The sequence below is a fragment of the Neophocaena asiaeorientalis genome, unplaced genomic scaffold (genome assembly GCF_003031525.2).
Source record: "Neophocaena asiaeorientalis asiaeorientalis breed wild unplaced genomic scaffold, Neophocaena_asiaeorientalis_V1.1 scaffold33, whole genome shotgun sequence".
Taxonomy (NCBI): domain Eukaryota; kingdom Metazoa; phylum Chordata; class Mammalia; order Artiodactyla; family Phocoenidae; genus Neophocaena; species Neophocaena asiaeorientalis.
Genome location: NW_020171988.1, coordinates 1829745 through 1843756, shown reverse-complemented (window position 1 = coordinate 1843756; position 14012 = coordinate 1829745). Strand labels below are relative to the sequence as shown.

The window sequence follows — 14012 nt, the reverse complement described above, 5'->3', positions numbered from 1 at the left end:
CTTACTCCCTTTGTTTCTGACTCTAGATCCAGATTTAAAGAGTTCATGTCATTAGGTCTGGTCCATCCAGCTAATCTCACTTTCCTAAAGCCAACTGTGCCAGATGTCATAAACTCATCACAGAAGTGCCATCCTATCGTATTTACAGTACAGGAGATTATACAGGAGATGTACACCAGGGAATGAGAACTTTGTAGGCCATCGTAGAGTTCTGCCTGACATAAACTGCAATCTGCAGAATGAACAGAAATTGAAGACGAGGTAAAGGGAGTTGGAGACAATGTGGGCACAACTGATATCCTGAGTCGGGAAAGAGCATGAACAACAGGGGAAAAAAGTATGTATGACTGGTCTCCCCAATACCCAGCATGGTAAGTGGCACATATTCGTCAAGGGAAGGAACCAACATACCAAATTATATCAAATCAGGCTATCAAGTATTTACTAAGGGCTTATATACTTATGGCTACAAGAGAAAAGCTAAGAACTTTGCTGTAATAGTAACCCACTGGGCAGAAATGAGGGGTGTCAAGCCAGGGGAGACAACATGGGCAGAAAACTGAACTGGACATTAACAAATCCAGGCTCTTAAGCTATTTCTGCTAAATGGAAGTGACCAAATAAACTCCAGGGGTCTTATTTTTGCCTCATCTATAACAGATGATGTAACTACTAGACCTCCAAAATCCATTTCCAGTGCTATCTGTCTTACACAGTGGAAGGCATGATTCTTGCCCTGGGGCAAATTCTATTTAAGAAGTTCTGAATCTAGTAATTAATTCATGTTTTAATCTAGATATTGCTCTATCAGTAGTAATACTAAAAAGACAAGTCCACAGAGCATCCTATTCTAAATACTGAATTTACTCTCTTCTATATATTTAGCAGTAATCAGATACTCCTAGGCTACGACTTACTTGCTTTTCATAAAAAAATAAAACACCAAAATTACATATCAATACCAGGTCTTATAAGAGTAAGAGGGAGCAGAGGTGATGCCATCTATGATTGGGCAATTTTGTTTTTGGTTTCTTTTTTTTTAATTTTTTTGGCCACACCTTGCAGCATGTTGGATCTTAGTTCCCTGACCATGGATCGAACCCATGCCCCCTGCAGTGGAAGCACAGATTCTTAACCACTAGACTGCCAGGGAAGTCCCTGATTGGGCAATTTTAATTATCAAATGCAACACCAGTGTTTTGAAAACTAATGTACAGAATTTCTTTATAAAAAATACTGCTGGACTACAATAAAAAATTGCCATTTCACAAAATATGTAAGGTGTAAGTGTGAAAACATTCAGTGGAATGTCAGTCAGCTGTTTCAATCAATAAAATGCTTCTCAATGGCTTTTCCAGAGCTATGTATATTTTTAATAGGCATATTTCCCTGAGTTGAAGAGACAGAGCTGACAGTCTGGGGAGAAAACCAGGATTAGAATTCTCAGGACAGAGTAACAGAGAGGAGAGGATGGTACAAGGAGAGAATCTCAGAGACCTGCAGAATATCCCTTCGTGTCCTCCACTGAGTACTGAGCAGCACATGACGTGTGTAAGAATACCACTGGAGACTAATGAAAAGGAGCATCCAAAATAATTAAAGCAGTGTTTCTCAACCTTTTTTTTCCTTATCACCCTGACCCAAGAGCCTTTTTAGATTTTTTTCTCCCTAATTGCCCCCATGAAATTTTAATACCACTGTATACCTAATTTATACACTTCGGCCCTTTAGAGGGCCACAAATCATGGTACTATGTAAGATTTTTCACACATACGCACACACACATGCATCCCAACAAAAAACACAATTTTTGCCAAGTTGGAGGTGATATCATCATCGATGAGAATGCACGCATTAGACGGAACAGTGCCTGGCTCGCACACAGGAAACAGTGTCCTGTTCCTACCAGCCAAACCAGAAAAACTCATCACTCCCAGAACCTTGGATAAAGTACTCAGGAAAAATTATCTCAGGAGTGGAGAATAATTAGCCTATTTTGAAATTAAATAACATTTATAGTAGGAACAAAATTTATAAAATATGGATAAATCTGCAAAAGATGTAAATGTGGAATTACAAAATTTGCTGAGGGATATTAAAAATGACCTAAATAAATGGAGAAATATAACTTGTTCATAGGTAAGGAGAACCAAGATTGCTAAAATGTTGATTTTTGCCAATTTCATCTATAGATCAACAGAATTCCAATTTCCCTTTTCCCCCAAAGACTGACAAACTGATTCTAAAAATTCACACAGAAATGCAAAGGACCTAGAATAGGCTTTGCTGTACGCGGGCCTCTCACTGCTGTGGCCTCTCCCGCCGCGGAGCACAGGCTCTGGACGCACAGGCCCAGCGGCCATGGCCCACAGGCCCAGCCACTCCGCAGCATGCGGGATCCTCCCAGACCAGGGCACGAACCCGTGTCCCCTGCATCGGCAGGTGGACTCTCAACCACTGCGCCACCAGGGAAGCACAAGGCAAAACAATTTTGAAGAAGAAAAAAGTTGGTTTCAAGACTTACTATAAAACTATAGTATCATAATGGTGTGGTATTGGTGTTGAGCTACACAAATACATCAATGGACCATAACAGAGTCCATAAATAGATCTACACATATATCGGCAATTGACTTTTGATAAAAATGCAAAGGCAATTCAGTAAAGAAAGTATAGTCTTTTCAACAAAAAAATTGTTTTCTGACCACGCCTTGTGGCTTGTGGGATTCTCAGTTCCTCGACAAGGGACTGAACCCAGGCCATGGCAGTGAAAGCCCAGAATCCTAACCACTAGGCCACCAGGGAACCCCCCTTTGCAACAAATATTTTAACAACTGGATATATCCATATGTAAAAAAGTGAACTTTGACATACACCTTGTACCACATGCAATTATTAACTTGAAATAGGCTGTAGATCTAAATGTACAATTTAATAAAACTATAAACTTCTAGAAGATATGATGAGAAAATCTATGTGACACCAAGAGAGACTTTTTTAGACACATCACCAAAACAAAAATCCATAAAAAAATAAAATTGATAAATTGGACATCATCAAATTTTTAAACTTCTGCTCTCCAAAAACACTCAGAAGAGAGTGAAAATAAAGCCACAGATTGAGGACTTGTGTCCAGAACATATAAAACTTAAAAGTAAGAAAACTATCCAATAAGGGAAAAAACAAGCAAAAACATTTGAAAAGACATTTCACCAAGGATACAAAGATTGCCAAGAAGCAATGAAAAGATGCTCAACATCATCAGTTATCTCAGAAATGCAAATTAAAGCCACAGTGAGATACTCATCTATTAGAATGTTTAAGGTTAGAAAAGACTAATCATACCAAATATTGGCAAGATGTGGAAAAAACTGTAGTTCTCATATCCCGTTGGTGGGAATGTATAATGGTATAACCAGTTCAGAAACGCTGGCAGTTTCTTAAAAAGTTAAACATACACCTACCATATGGTTTGACCGTTCCACCAACATATATTTACCCAAGAGATAGGAAAGCATATGTTCATACAAAGACTTGTAGACATGCATTCACAGTAGCTTTATTTGTAATAGATGAAAAAGAAAAACAACTCAAACTCTATCAACAGGTGAGTGGATAAACAAATTGTGTATATTGAGACAACTGAATACTATTCAGCAACAGAAAGTAATGAACTGTTAACACATGCCTCAACACGGATGAATCTCAAAATAATTATTCTGAGAGAAAAGAGCTAGATAAAAGGAGGACATATCGTATACAGCTCTGGAAAATTCAAATTAATCTACAGTGACACAAAGCAGATCAGAGGTCAGGGGCAAATGGAATCCTTTGGGAATGATGATTCGGAATGTTAACTATATTGATTGTGGTGATGGTTTCACAGGCACATACCCACCCATGTCAAAACTTATGAAATTATACACTTTAAATATATGCAATTTATTGCATGTCAATTATACCTCAATAAAACTTAAATAAAAATAGGCAGAGGTGCTAGATGAGACTTACCAGGCCAATCAGTAATTTCAGCTCAGGCTGAAATTCAGGACACAATCTATGACATTTTCACTATGCTATGTAACTATCCTTATTTACCCACCACCAATTTATACAAACATGTCCACTAAAATTGCTTCAAATAAAGAACTTAGAGGACATTTAGTCTATTTGGGAAGTTGATAATATATTTAAATAATTCATAATAAATCCCAACATTCTAAGTTTTGCTTCCATGCACTCGCCTTCTGAGTCAGCCTACACTCTGTTTATGGAGTATGTATCCCTCTAAATAAACCTTTTACTTAAAAAATAAATTACTTAAAGTTTTGCTTGCCCACCAGAATGTCTGTTTACTTGGTGAATTTATCTCAGTTATTACCAATTTGCAATAAAGACTAATAATAATCCAAATGCCCTCCAAGAGGGGGACTGGTTAAATAAATTGTTATAAACACCTAAGTGTAGAACTATGTGATTATAAAGAATAAGGAAGCTCTCTCTAGACTGGTATGGACTGATTCCCCAAATATACGGGATGAAAAAAAGGAAAATGAAGAAACATATATGCCAAATAAGAAACAATGAATGGAATACAAAGATAAATCACCACCAGTTTCTAGCTGAAAAAACAGCTGGTTTCATTAGACAAAACCTCCTTTGTTTCAGGACCAGCATAACAGCCATTTAGTCACAATGACATGGAACATACGCTCATTTACGGATCTTGGAGGGAACAAGAACATTGGTGAAGAAAATTTGAAAATCTGAGGCTGAAATCTAGAAGCACTGGCAAGAACAGAGGAGAGGTGCAGTTTCTAGGGATGGAGAAACTACAGGGCAACCCTCTCCAGGGTGGAAGCCAACCTGGTTCTTCTCTTCACTACCTCCCTGGTTTCACTCCATGCTCCGTGGAAGCCAGCTGGGAATTGGGTGGGTACACTTGAGATGGGGCTGGAGGTTTGCGGGCCACAATACTAATTACTGTAACTACAGAAGACCATGTACACACATACAGTTTTGGGACAGAGAGTTCATATAACCTCAAGTAACTGAGTGAGGAGGTTTTTAAGAACCTCTCCAGAAACATCAACAGCTTGGTGTACTGACAGCCAGCAGAAGCGACTTGTGGTCACAAGAAAGATTTATTAAAGATTAGAGCACTTCTTGCTAATTTCTAGAAAAGACTAGAGAACATTGTGAAGAATGAGGGTGGGTGGAATTCAGGCAACCTGTGTAAACTTATGGTTTACTACTTTGTGTAAACTGCCAACTACCTTATTACAATAATAATGAAAACAAATGATCTGCTTGTGTGATGTACATACACGTACATGTATGTATTTGCCAAACACTTTATCTAACAAAGTAAAAGCAACATCATTTCAATGATCCCAGAAAGTATTTTTGAAAGCTTAGAAGATGTTAATAATTTTGAAGACTACTTTGGCAAAATCCCCCAAATATTCTGAATAAAAAAGTACATCTAAATTCAGAAACCAATATGAAAAATATACAAGGTAGCATTTTCAAAATTATCAAGTTTATATGATACAGGCAAGATCTACTGACTAGCTCTTAATCAATTCGTTTGAGTTTAAAAAGGGTCACAGTCACAGAAGTCATAATCTAAGACTTCCTGTTTTAAACACTAAAAACGGTGTTGGCTAGATTATAATTACCCCCAGTCTGACACTACTTCGAATGACATTTTTAACCAGCCAAAGAACATGGCACTAAGGGAGGCTTGTTTATTCACCCATTTGCAATGCTAAAATTTTAATAGCACTTGACTATGAAATTCAGGATCACATTTGTATTACAGTTTAAAAGGTATGAGTCCACACAGAATGTGGACATAACTTTTAGGGGGAAAAATCCATTTTTTAACAATTATTGCTTTATGGCACTATTTGGCAAAAGAAAAAATATTTCTCTCCAATTTACTTTTTTATTTCCCGGCTTCTGTCAAATCTACATAGGTTCAAATGTCTGTTCTGCTATATACTTTCTAAGTTTTAGTTCTGTCACCTATTGGTGGGATGGAAATGTTAACCTACCAACTTTACAAGATTGCTGTGTGAGTTAAAGCAGGTACCATAAAAATGTTTAGGTACATCACTGTCTCTGAAATAAAGTCTATAATTAACACCAATTTCTATCACTGTGGATTAAGAAAAACAATTTCTGCTTGTAGAAAATTTTCTTATAAAGTCATACCTTTCCTCTGAAATATGTTATTAATATTTCAAATTTAATTATTTGGGCTCCACAACATGGCATGGCATTAAGTTCTGGTAAATCCTAGGGAAAGGCATTTATTATTATTATTATTATTATTTTGGCCACATAAACCTGAAAATACAAATGAAACCTTCTGCGCAAAAGCAGGAGGTCATTCAAGGTCACTTGGAATTTTTAGAACATCCCAAATTTGGGGTGTGAAAAAAACATGAAGGCCATTAATGTAATCCCACACATTTTACAAAAGAAAAGTGAGTCCTAATAAGTGAAATGGATTTGTTCATGTAGCATAAAGGTAAGAAGATAGAAGCACTTAGGTCTTACAACTTATGCTCCAACTGTTCTTCACATTATGTATACCAATCTGCCTTTAAATTTTTTTGACCGTTTCACCTGTTTGTTTTACAGTGCTTCTTCCATATCCAAGTGACTTATTCTTCTAAAAGTTTGCTATTTCAACTATTTTTAGGCAATAAAAAATCTTCTTCTACTAGGTTACCTATCCAAACAACTATTTCCCTTTTATTCCTTCATGAAAATGCTGATTTTCTCCAGATACGGAGTGCAATATAATCACTGATGATAAGCCTCTCACCCTAGGGGATGAACCAGGTGATGAACAATGACTGATCTAAGCAAAAAGTTAATCCCCTTCTACCTCTGCTGGTGGACTGGTTTACAGTGGGCTTGTAACCGAGGAAACTCAGTGGGAGTTTTGTGGGGATTCTGGAAAAGATCTTTTTGCTTGATTAAAAAAGAAAAAAAGGAAATGTACAGGGAGAATTTCCTTTCCACTTTCTCTGGCTGTTTGTCTTGAGTGCAGGATACAGCAATCATTTCTTTACCAGGAGGAGAAAGCCAAGAGTCTCACAGAGAAGCTCACTCAGAGGTATGACATTACTGTCTTAACCAACCCCCCACCAATTACCTTGTTCTGGATTAAATTACTATATAAGCAATAAACCTATATTTACTCAGTCAACTACTTGTGGCCCAAAGCCTCCGAATATAAAACTCCAGTATTTTCTGGTGAAATCATCTCAGCTAGCTTCTACAATAAAAGACTTCCTTCTCAGACCAAATAATATGAATGTGTAATTTTTATATTAGTTTTTAAAAAATCAATTAGGTGTGTTACTAAGAAAGATGCTAGTTAGTGGTCCACAGTATTCAGAACTTCAGGATGTGACTCAAGAAGCTAACCTAAAATAATTAACAATGTTTACTTAACAGTATAGAACCAAATGTGAGCTCTTTTACCCACTCTAAAATTTTACAAAAATAACTGCAAAAAATGTAAATTTCAAAAAAAGTCAGCTGTTATTCTCAAATACTCATTTAAATACATCTATTTTAGAAAAACACCACTGTCGCACTGACATAAAGCTTAAAAATATTTTATTACCTATCAAGAGTGAGTGGGTTTTATATTACAAAACAGTGTAAGTTTTATTACACACACCTGCACATACACAAACATACATACCTGCCTCTTAAAACTCTATGCAATTCCTTATCATAGAGGACAAAAATAGAAAAAAAACAAACAAAAACTACCATCCTAAATTAGAACAATGGCCAAAGACTTAACACATCTGATAATTATGACTATACTCTCAACTGTGAAGTCACACGAGAAAAGCAACTGTAAAAAAATTTGTCAAAAACCCATGAATCACTGAAGACAAAGTCACTCTCATACTGATTTGAAGCACTAACCAGACTTTTAGTTCTAAGCTTGGTTCTAAGTTTCAGAGCAAGAGAACAAGCTAGGAGATGTTAAGAAACGATGTTTTAAAAGTAAGCAAGGAAAGGAATCGATAAGGAGAAAAGCAGAAGCTAAAAGTCATAAAAGTTAGGGGGTCACACACTAGTTACAGACAACACAATACCTCCCAAGGACATCACAGCAGAATAAACTGATGCTTAAACATGATTTTTTGAGCATAAAATTTTAAAAACTTAAGATAATTTGATTACTATGGCAGAAAAGCAGTTGGCTATAATGAGACTTTGTAATGATGGAGAAATTAACCATGGTAAGTAGGATTATAGTCCAAACTTTCTCACCAAGATGAGATCTGTTAGTTCTATTTAAAACAAACAAAAAATACTAGAGTTAAACAGAAGAGAAAGCCTTTTTCTCCTTTTCCTTGGTCTATACTCCTATAGTTATTTTCTGTCTTACGGAAAGTAGACTCTCTAGAACACCCCAGTTACATAAAGTGACCAGCGTTCCGTTTAAAATAAATCCTGAACTAGGTGCATGTTTCCAATAAATGTAAACTTAAATGCAATTCACTTAGGAATGTTTAAGGAAAAAAAAGTGTAATGATGAACCATTTTAGTTAAAGATTCAAATCTATTCAGTTAATTCAACCTTTAAAAACAAGATAAATACCTCTTATACCTACTTAACATCAAGTGGTCACAATAGTACTGTCCAAAAGAATGAGGGAAAAGATGAGAGTTGGAGATGAGCTGGCAGAGCACAGCTTTCTTAGAATTGGCCAATCAATTCCAGGTAATCTGTTTTGCTGTTGCTATAGGGACCTTAGGAATCATGACCTCTCCCTACTCTCCATCATTCAGAGAACTGAATTATGTATGAAAAAGATACTGAAAACAGTCACTTCCAGTAAAAACATATACATTAATAAATTTGATCTTATTATAGTTAATTATATATTTTCAGCCTCAATCTAGTAAATTAAAAAACGTCTGGCCACTGGAGAAACATATATGGAAGGAAATTATCCATATGCCCACTCTTTCTAAAACTGTCCGTCATGTCAGTCCTGAATGTTAAATCCACTGTATCTTTAAAAGTCTGAGGAATTTTCAAACAGTATGTCTTTATTTACTGCGAGACCCCAAACAGATGAGCCTTTGTGTATAATGTTATTCACAGAAAGCAAATTTGATCTCACAATCAAGTTAGATATATTATAAATTTTATAGACATGTCTCTTCTTTCAAGTTCACAAAAAAAGAACCCTCATCTGAAATGCACACAAGTATTTAACAGTGAAGTGTCATGATGTCTATAACTTACTTTCATATGGGATTCAGCAAAAGAAAGAAAAAAATATATGTGTAGTATAAATATAATCTGTGTAAATATGGGAGAGAAAGCAAATGTGGTAAATGTTATCAATGCTGGATATAAGTGGAGGTTATATGGGTATTCAGTCTTTTTTCAACTATTCTGTGAAAATTTTCAAAGTACGAAGTTGGGGGAACAAAAAACCCGCATTGGCTCCTAGTTCTCCTGTGTTTTAGTCATTACCCTGAATATATGTCCAGTCCCTTCCTGTTTGCTTCAAGACCCTTCTACCCTCGTTTAAAATAGCTGTTACAGAATTGTGTTATGCCTTTTAACAAAAATCATAACTCTAGAAAAGTAGGTTTCAAGGCTGGTATCAGTGAAACTGTTTTACCTGAAAGTTAACATCTTCTTTCTTAAATATTAGTGCTCGAACTTCATCAGGATCTCCATTAAATATAGCTTGCACCAGTGATGGCTAAAATACAAGAGAGTAATAAAAACATTAATCACACCACATGGATGATTCTAAAGCTATTTCCACATAACTTTTAAATCTAAAAATTTTCTTCCCTATCATGATAATCACTTGGCTTTTGACATGAACCAAGTTTCATGAAGTCAAATCATATGAAAGTACAGGATTCCTCCTTGGAAAAAAAAGGCCTAATTAAAAAAAAAAAATCAATACCGTATGACCAAAATTAGGTAGCATAAGCATAATCAGATTTTATTTTATATGAGTGGAGGCCTTTTGAATATATATACGGTAAAAAGGAAGTCTCTTCCAAATATAAGTGTGACATCTCAACATCTATTTGTGGGATATAACTTGTCAAACAAGTAGTTCCTAGCCCATGTGGAGGCCCACGAAGGCCTCCTTGAAAAGTTCTGTTTGGGGCACCAAAACAACTTGCGTGGGTTAGTATTACATGTATAAAGATAAAAACCCAAAGAAAGAAAATCTGGCAGTTGATGAAAATCACTACTACTCAAAGACCAAAAATTACTGTAAACCTGAATAACATGAAGTGGCAGACACATGAACATCTAAATATAACAAGTTCTGAATCAACGACACAGCCTCCCTGATAAGGTATCATATTATACTAGTCAAACAAGAAGTCAATTGACAACAGCATTAAAAATAAGATTAAATAAGATTAAAGATGAAGTCTGACTCTTTTTCATGTAACAGCCTTGCATGTAAATACATACAATTCATTACAGAAAAGGCTGCGCCTCGGTGTTACAGTCCCTCATTCCTGTTACATCGGTTTTTAAAACCACTAAGTGAAAACAGAAATGTGGTTGCTATAACTATCCTCAAATTATTTTTAAAAGTCTTTTTAAGAGATTAAGAAATAAAGTTTGAAATGTTATCTAAACATCTGAATAAGTGAAAATCAGAAATGTGTGCATTCATATACAAGTAATATTGCATCATATTCACACACCTATACTGCTTTAATTTGGGTTTTTAATGAAACTAGTGCAAATTACATTTATTCTTAAAAAATAAAATTTACCCTACTAGTTCAGTAGTATACAGTAAATATAAACTCTCATATCTTACCAATACACTTCCCGAAGGTGGAGAATGTAGGGACTTATTTTCCTGTGGCAACTTAGAAATGAATGCAGGAGACTCATCTTCTACCTCCTCCAAAACAACAATACACACTCGACTCATTCGCTCTTTTAAAAAACTGAATTCTAAGCTATGTGATAAAAGTCACAGTTGGAAGAGCACAAGTAGTTTTTCCTCCTCTTCTGTACAACACTTAGAATCATTCTCTGAACAGCGCAGCTGGTTTTTTAAAGTTAATAAATACTATTGGAAAAAGTGAAGTTTAAAATTATAACTACATACTTGTAACTTACTAAGAAAACAATTCTGTTATTTTCTGTTGGGTTACTGTAAAACTCAAAAGAAATTTGACATCAACATGTCAATAACTAAAACTGAGTCCAGGACAAGCTCATTTAAAAATATTTTTCCCCTACCAAAACAGTCATCACATCCCTCTGTTTCACAGAAATTTACTTGCATAAAAAGATCACTGTCTGGGTGACATCAACACACGCTGCAGAATAAGATGAGAAACAACTGCTGTGACAGAGAAGATCGCAGCTGTACCCGCTCTTGCCTGCAAGGTCATATAGTTACCAGTAGCTGGCTTGCTTATAATTGAAAACAAAAAATAAAATCTCATTGTTCTGTTTCCACTTCTAATTTGTCTTCATTTCTTCAGCTTCACTGGTTTAATGCTGATACTATCCAGAAAAAAAATACATCGAGAGCTCAATACAAATTCTCAGAATGTTGCTCAGAGGTTGACAATTCTTTCTGTGTTTGAGAAAGAAAAAAAAAACAAACAACACTCTGCATTAATAGCAAAGCTGCAGTACATTTGCATGCGATGAGTCAGACCACAAGAGACAATAGGACTCTTGGTACTAGAATATGGCTTGAATAATCCAGATATTCCATATAAGAAACACAGTTAGCTTTATTCCCATCGACAGCATAGGCAAGGCAGAGCGTTCATTCTTCCTCCATCAGGCAGTGGTCTGTAGCTGCTCCAGCAAAAGGAAACAGGCACCAAGCAGAAATGGTGTTAGCGGAGAATCCGAATGGAACAGGCAGGCTGCGAAGGAATTAGAAGGCATCTGAGCTCAAATTACTGCTTCAGGCTTTTCATTTTTAAAAAAGAGAAGGGGACAAAAACCCCAGTAGTTTATCATTCCAGTGTTTTCTTTGATCTCCACATGAATACAGCTTCCATTAAAGACTCTTCATTCAGAGGAAGAAACAGCAGACTGTGCATCTTCTTTGAGCCAACTACTTTATTCAATCATCTGCCTCTGTGCCAGTATAGTTTCCTTCCACTGTGAAAACTGCTACAGTTACCCTTTTCAGTCGATTTCAGATGCTTTCCTGTTCCTCAGATGATCTTGCAAAATGCCACTGACACCTCCAAGTGAGTAGGTCCTTAAAAAATAGAGAACCTCAGGATCGGCGCCACAGTAGCATTTCAACTGAGCAACAGTCTGAAGAGCAAAGACTGCAGAACCGCAGAATGAAATGCCTAGTAATGCTCACATGTTACACTTACCAGAGAGCTGAGCTACTGCTCAGGATGCAACTTCCTCTAGCAGGAGAAAAAAAATAGTGCGTTTGGACAGCCTTCACAATGAGAAGGTTCATGCCAGTTCTGTGACTAATCCAGATCAAACTAAAAAACTCTGTAACTGAAAAATGAGTGCGCTTTTAACATTTTCCACGAAAAGCCACAAGGAAATCTGGTGTACTGCCTCTGCTGACTAACACTGGTTTTAGCAAGTAAACAATTCCAAACAGCTTAACTGCTTTCATATGTTACAAAATAGCAAATGTTTAACCCTATAGTGACAGCTGCAGTGATAATGTCTGCAGTGAATCCATAAAAGAGAACTAGAGATAAAGAAGCATTTTATGAGAATATAAATACCATGAACCTAACGTTTTCTTTTTCTTATTTTACCAAGACCATCTTCAATCTACTAGATGTTATTTTCAAGAATGCACAAAGTTTAAACAAAAGAAATTTAAGATTTACTAACAATTTCTAAGTTGTCGAATTTAAACAACCAAGTCATATTTTGAAAGGGAAAAAATAAAAATTTCATATTTTAGAAATTATAATTGTAAAATTCTATTGATCACTTGAATTTCACAAAAGAAATAATTCTATCTTCCCATCTGGATGTGGAATAAAGCCTTAAATCTGTTAAATAGCTATGTAAAACTATTGTTTCAAGTCCTTGGTAGTGAAAAGGCACAGGGTAACCAAAGCAAAGAATCTTCTCCCTTCCTAAAAAATTAATTATCCCAAGCTACAAATAAGTGTCAAAACAACCAATTTGGGCTTCCCTGGTGGCACAGTGGTTGAGAGTCCGCCTACCGATGCAGAGGACACGGGTTCGTGCCCCGGTCCAGGAAGATCCCACATGCCGCGGAGCGGCTGGGCCCATGAGCCACGGCCGCTGAGCCTGCGCGTCCGGAGCCTGTGCTCTGCAGCAGGAGAGGCCACAACAGTGAGAGGCCCGCGCACCGCAAAAAAAAAAAAAAATTTATTGTTGGCTTTCTCTGTTTCCTCCCTGCTTCTCTGCTTACTCAAGGATGGGGATATTTCCCCACAGGAAAACTACAAAGAAAATACCATGACCTCCTCAACCTTTGTTCTTTCTTCTATCAACCAGCATTCTTATTAATAAACATAATATTCTTGAACATTTGTGATGTGCTAGGTGCTATACATTATCATTTAATACTCACAATGACCTTGCTACACTGCCATAGTATAGAAGAAAAAACAGACTTAGAAATTAAATATTATATCCAAAGTTAGGCAAATTAATAAAGTTGTACCTAATTACAAACACATACTCTTTCTAATCTACTCTGCTTCCACTGATTGTACGCACACACTCTCCTGAGAGCTTTGCAACCTATAATTGCAAAATAGACTGTAAAAGTGATTTTAAAAGACAAACAATGTATAATGATGGCAAAAAGTTTACGTAACAAAGGAACATACTATTTACTGTGATAATATTCCCAAACAAGTTATTTTTAAATAGGTACTTCAGGGCTAGTGTTACCTCACACGTTTAAGCCAGTTGACTTACCAGAAAAAAAAAAAAAAAAAAAAAAAAAAAAACAAAAAATAAAAAAAAA

At 36.1% G+C, this 14012-nt stretch overlaps 1 protein-coding gene across 4 annotated transcripts in view; it reads right to left on the bottom strand.

Moving 5' to 3' along the window:
* The window catches only part of ANKRD28 (ankyrin repeat domain 28), a 169480-nt gene that overhangs the window by 95479 nt on the left and 59989 nt on the right, over positions 1-14012 (bottom strand). For 2 of the 4 annotated variants that reach the window (XM_024747532.1, XM_024747541.1), the window contains exon 2: positions 9684-9767. In XM_024747532.1, coding sequence (XP_024603300.1) covers positions 9684-9767 — 84 coding nt within the window. Of the gene's footprint in view, positions 1-9683; positions 9768-10865; positions 12315-14012 lie in introns of those variants that run through there. The other 2 variants (XM_024747547.1, XM_024747524.1) reach the window with 2 other exon arrangements.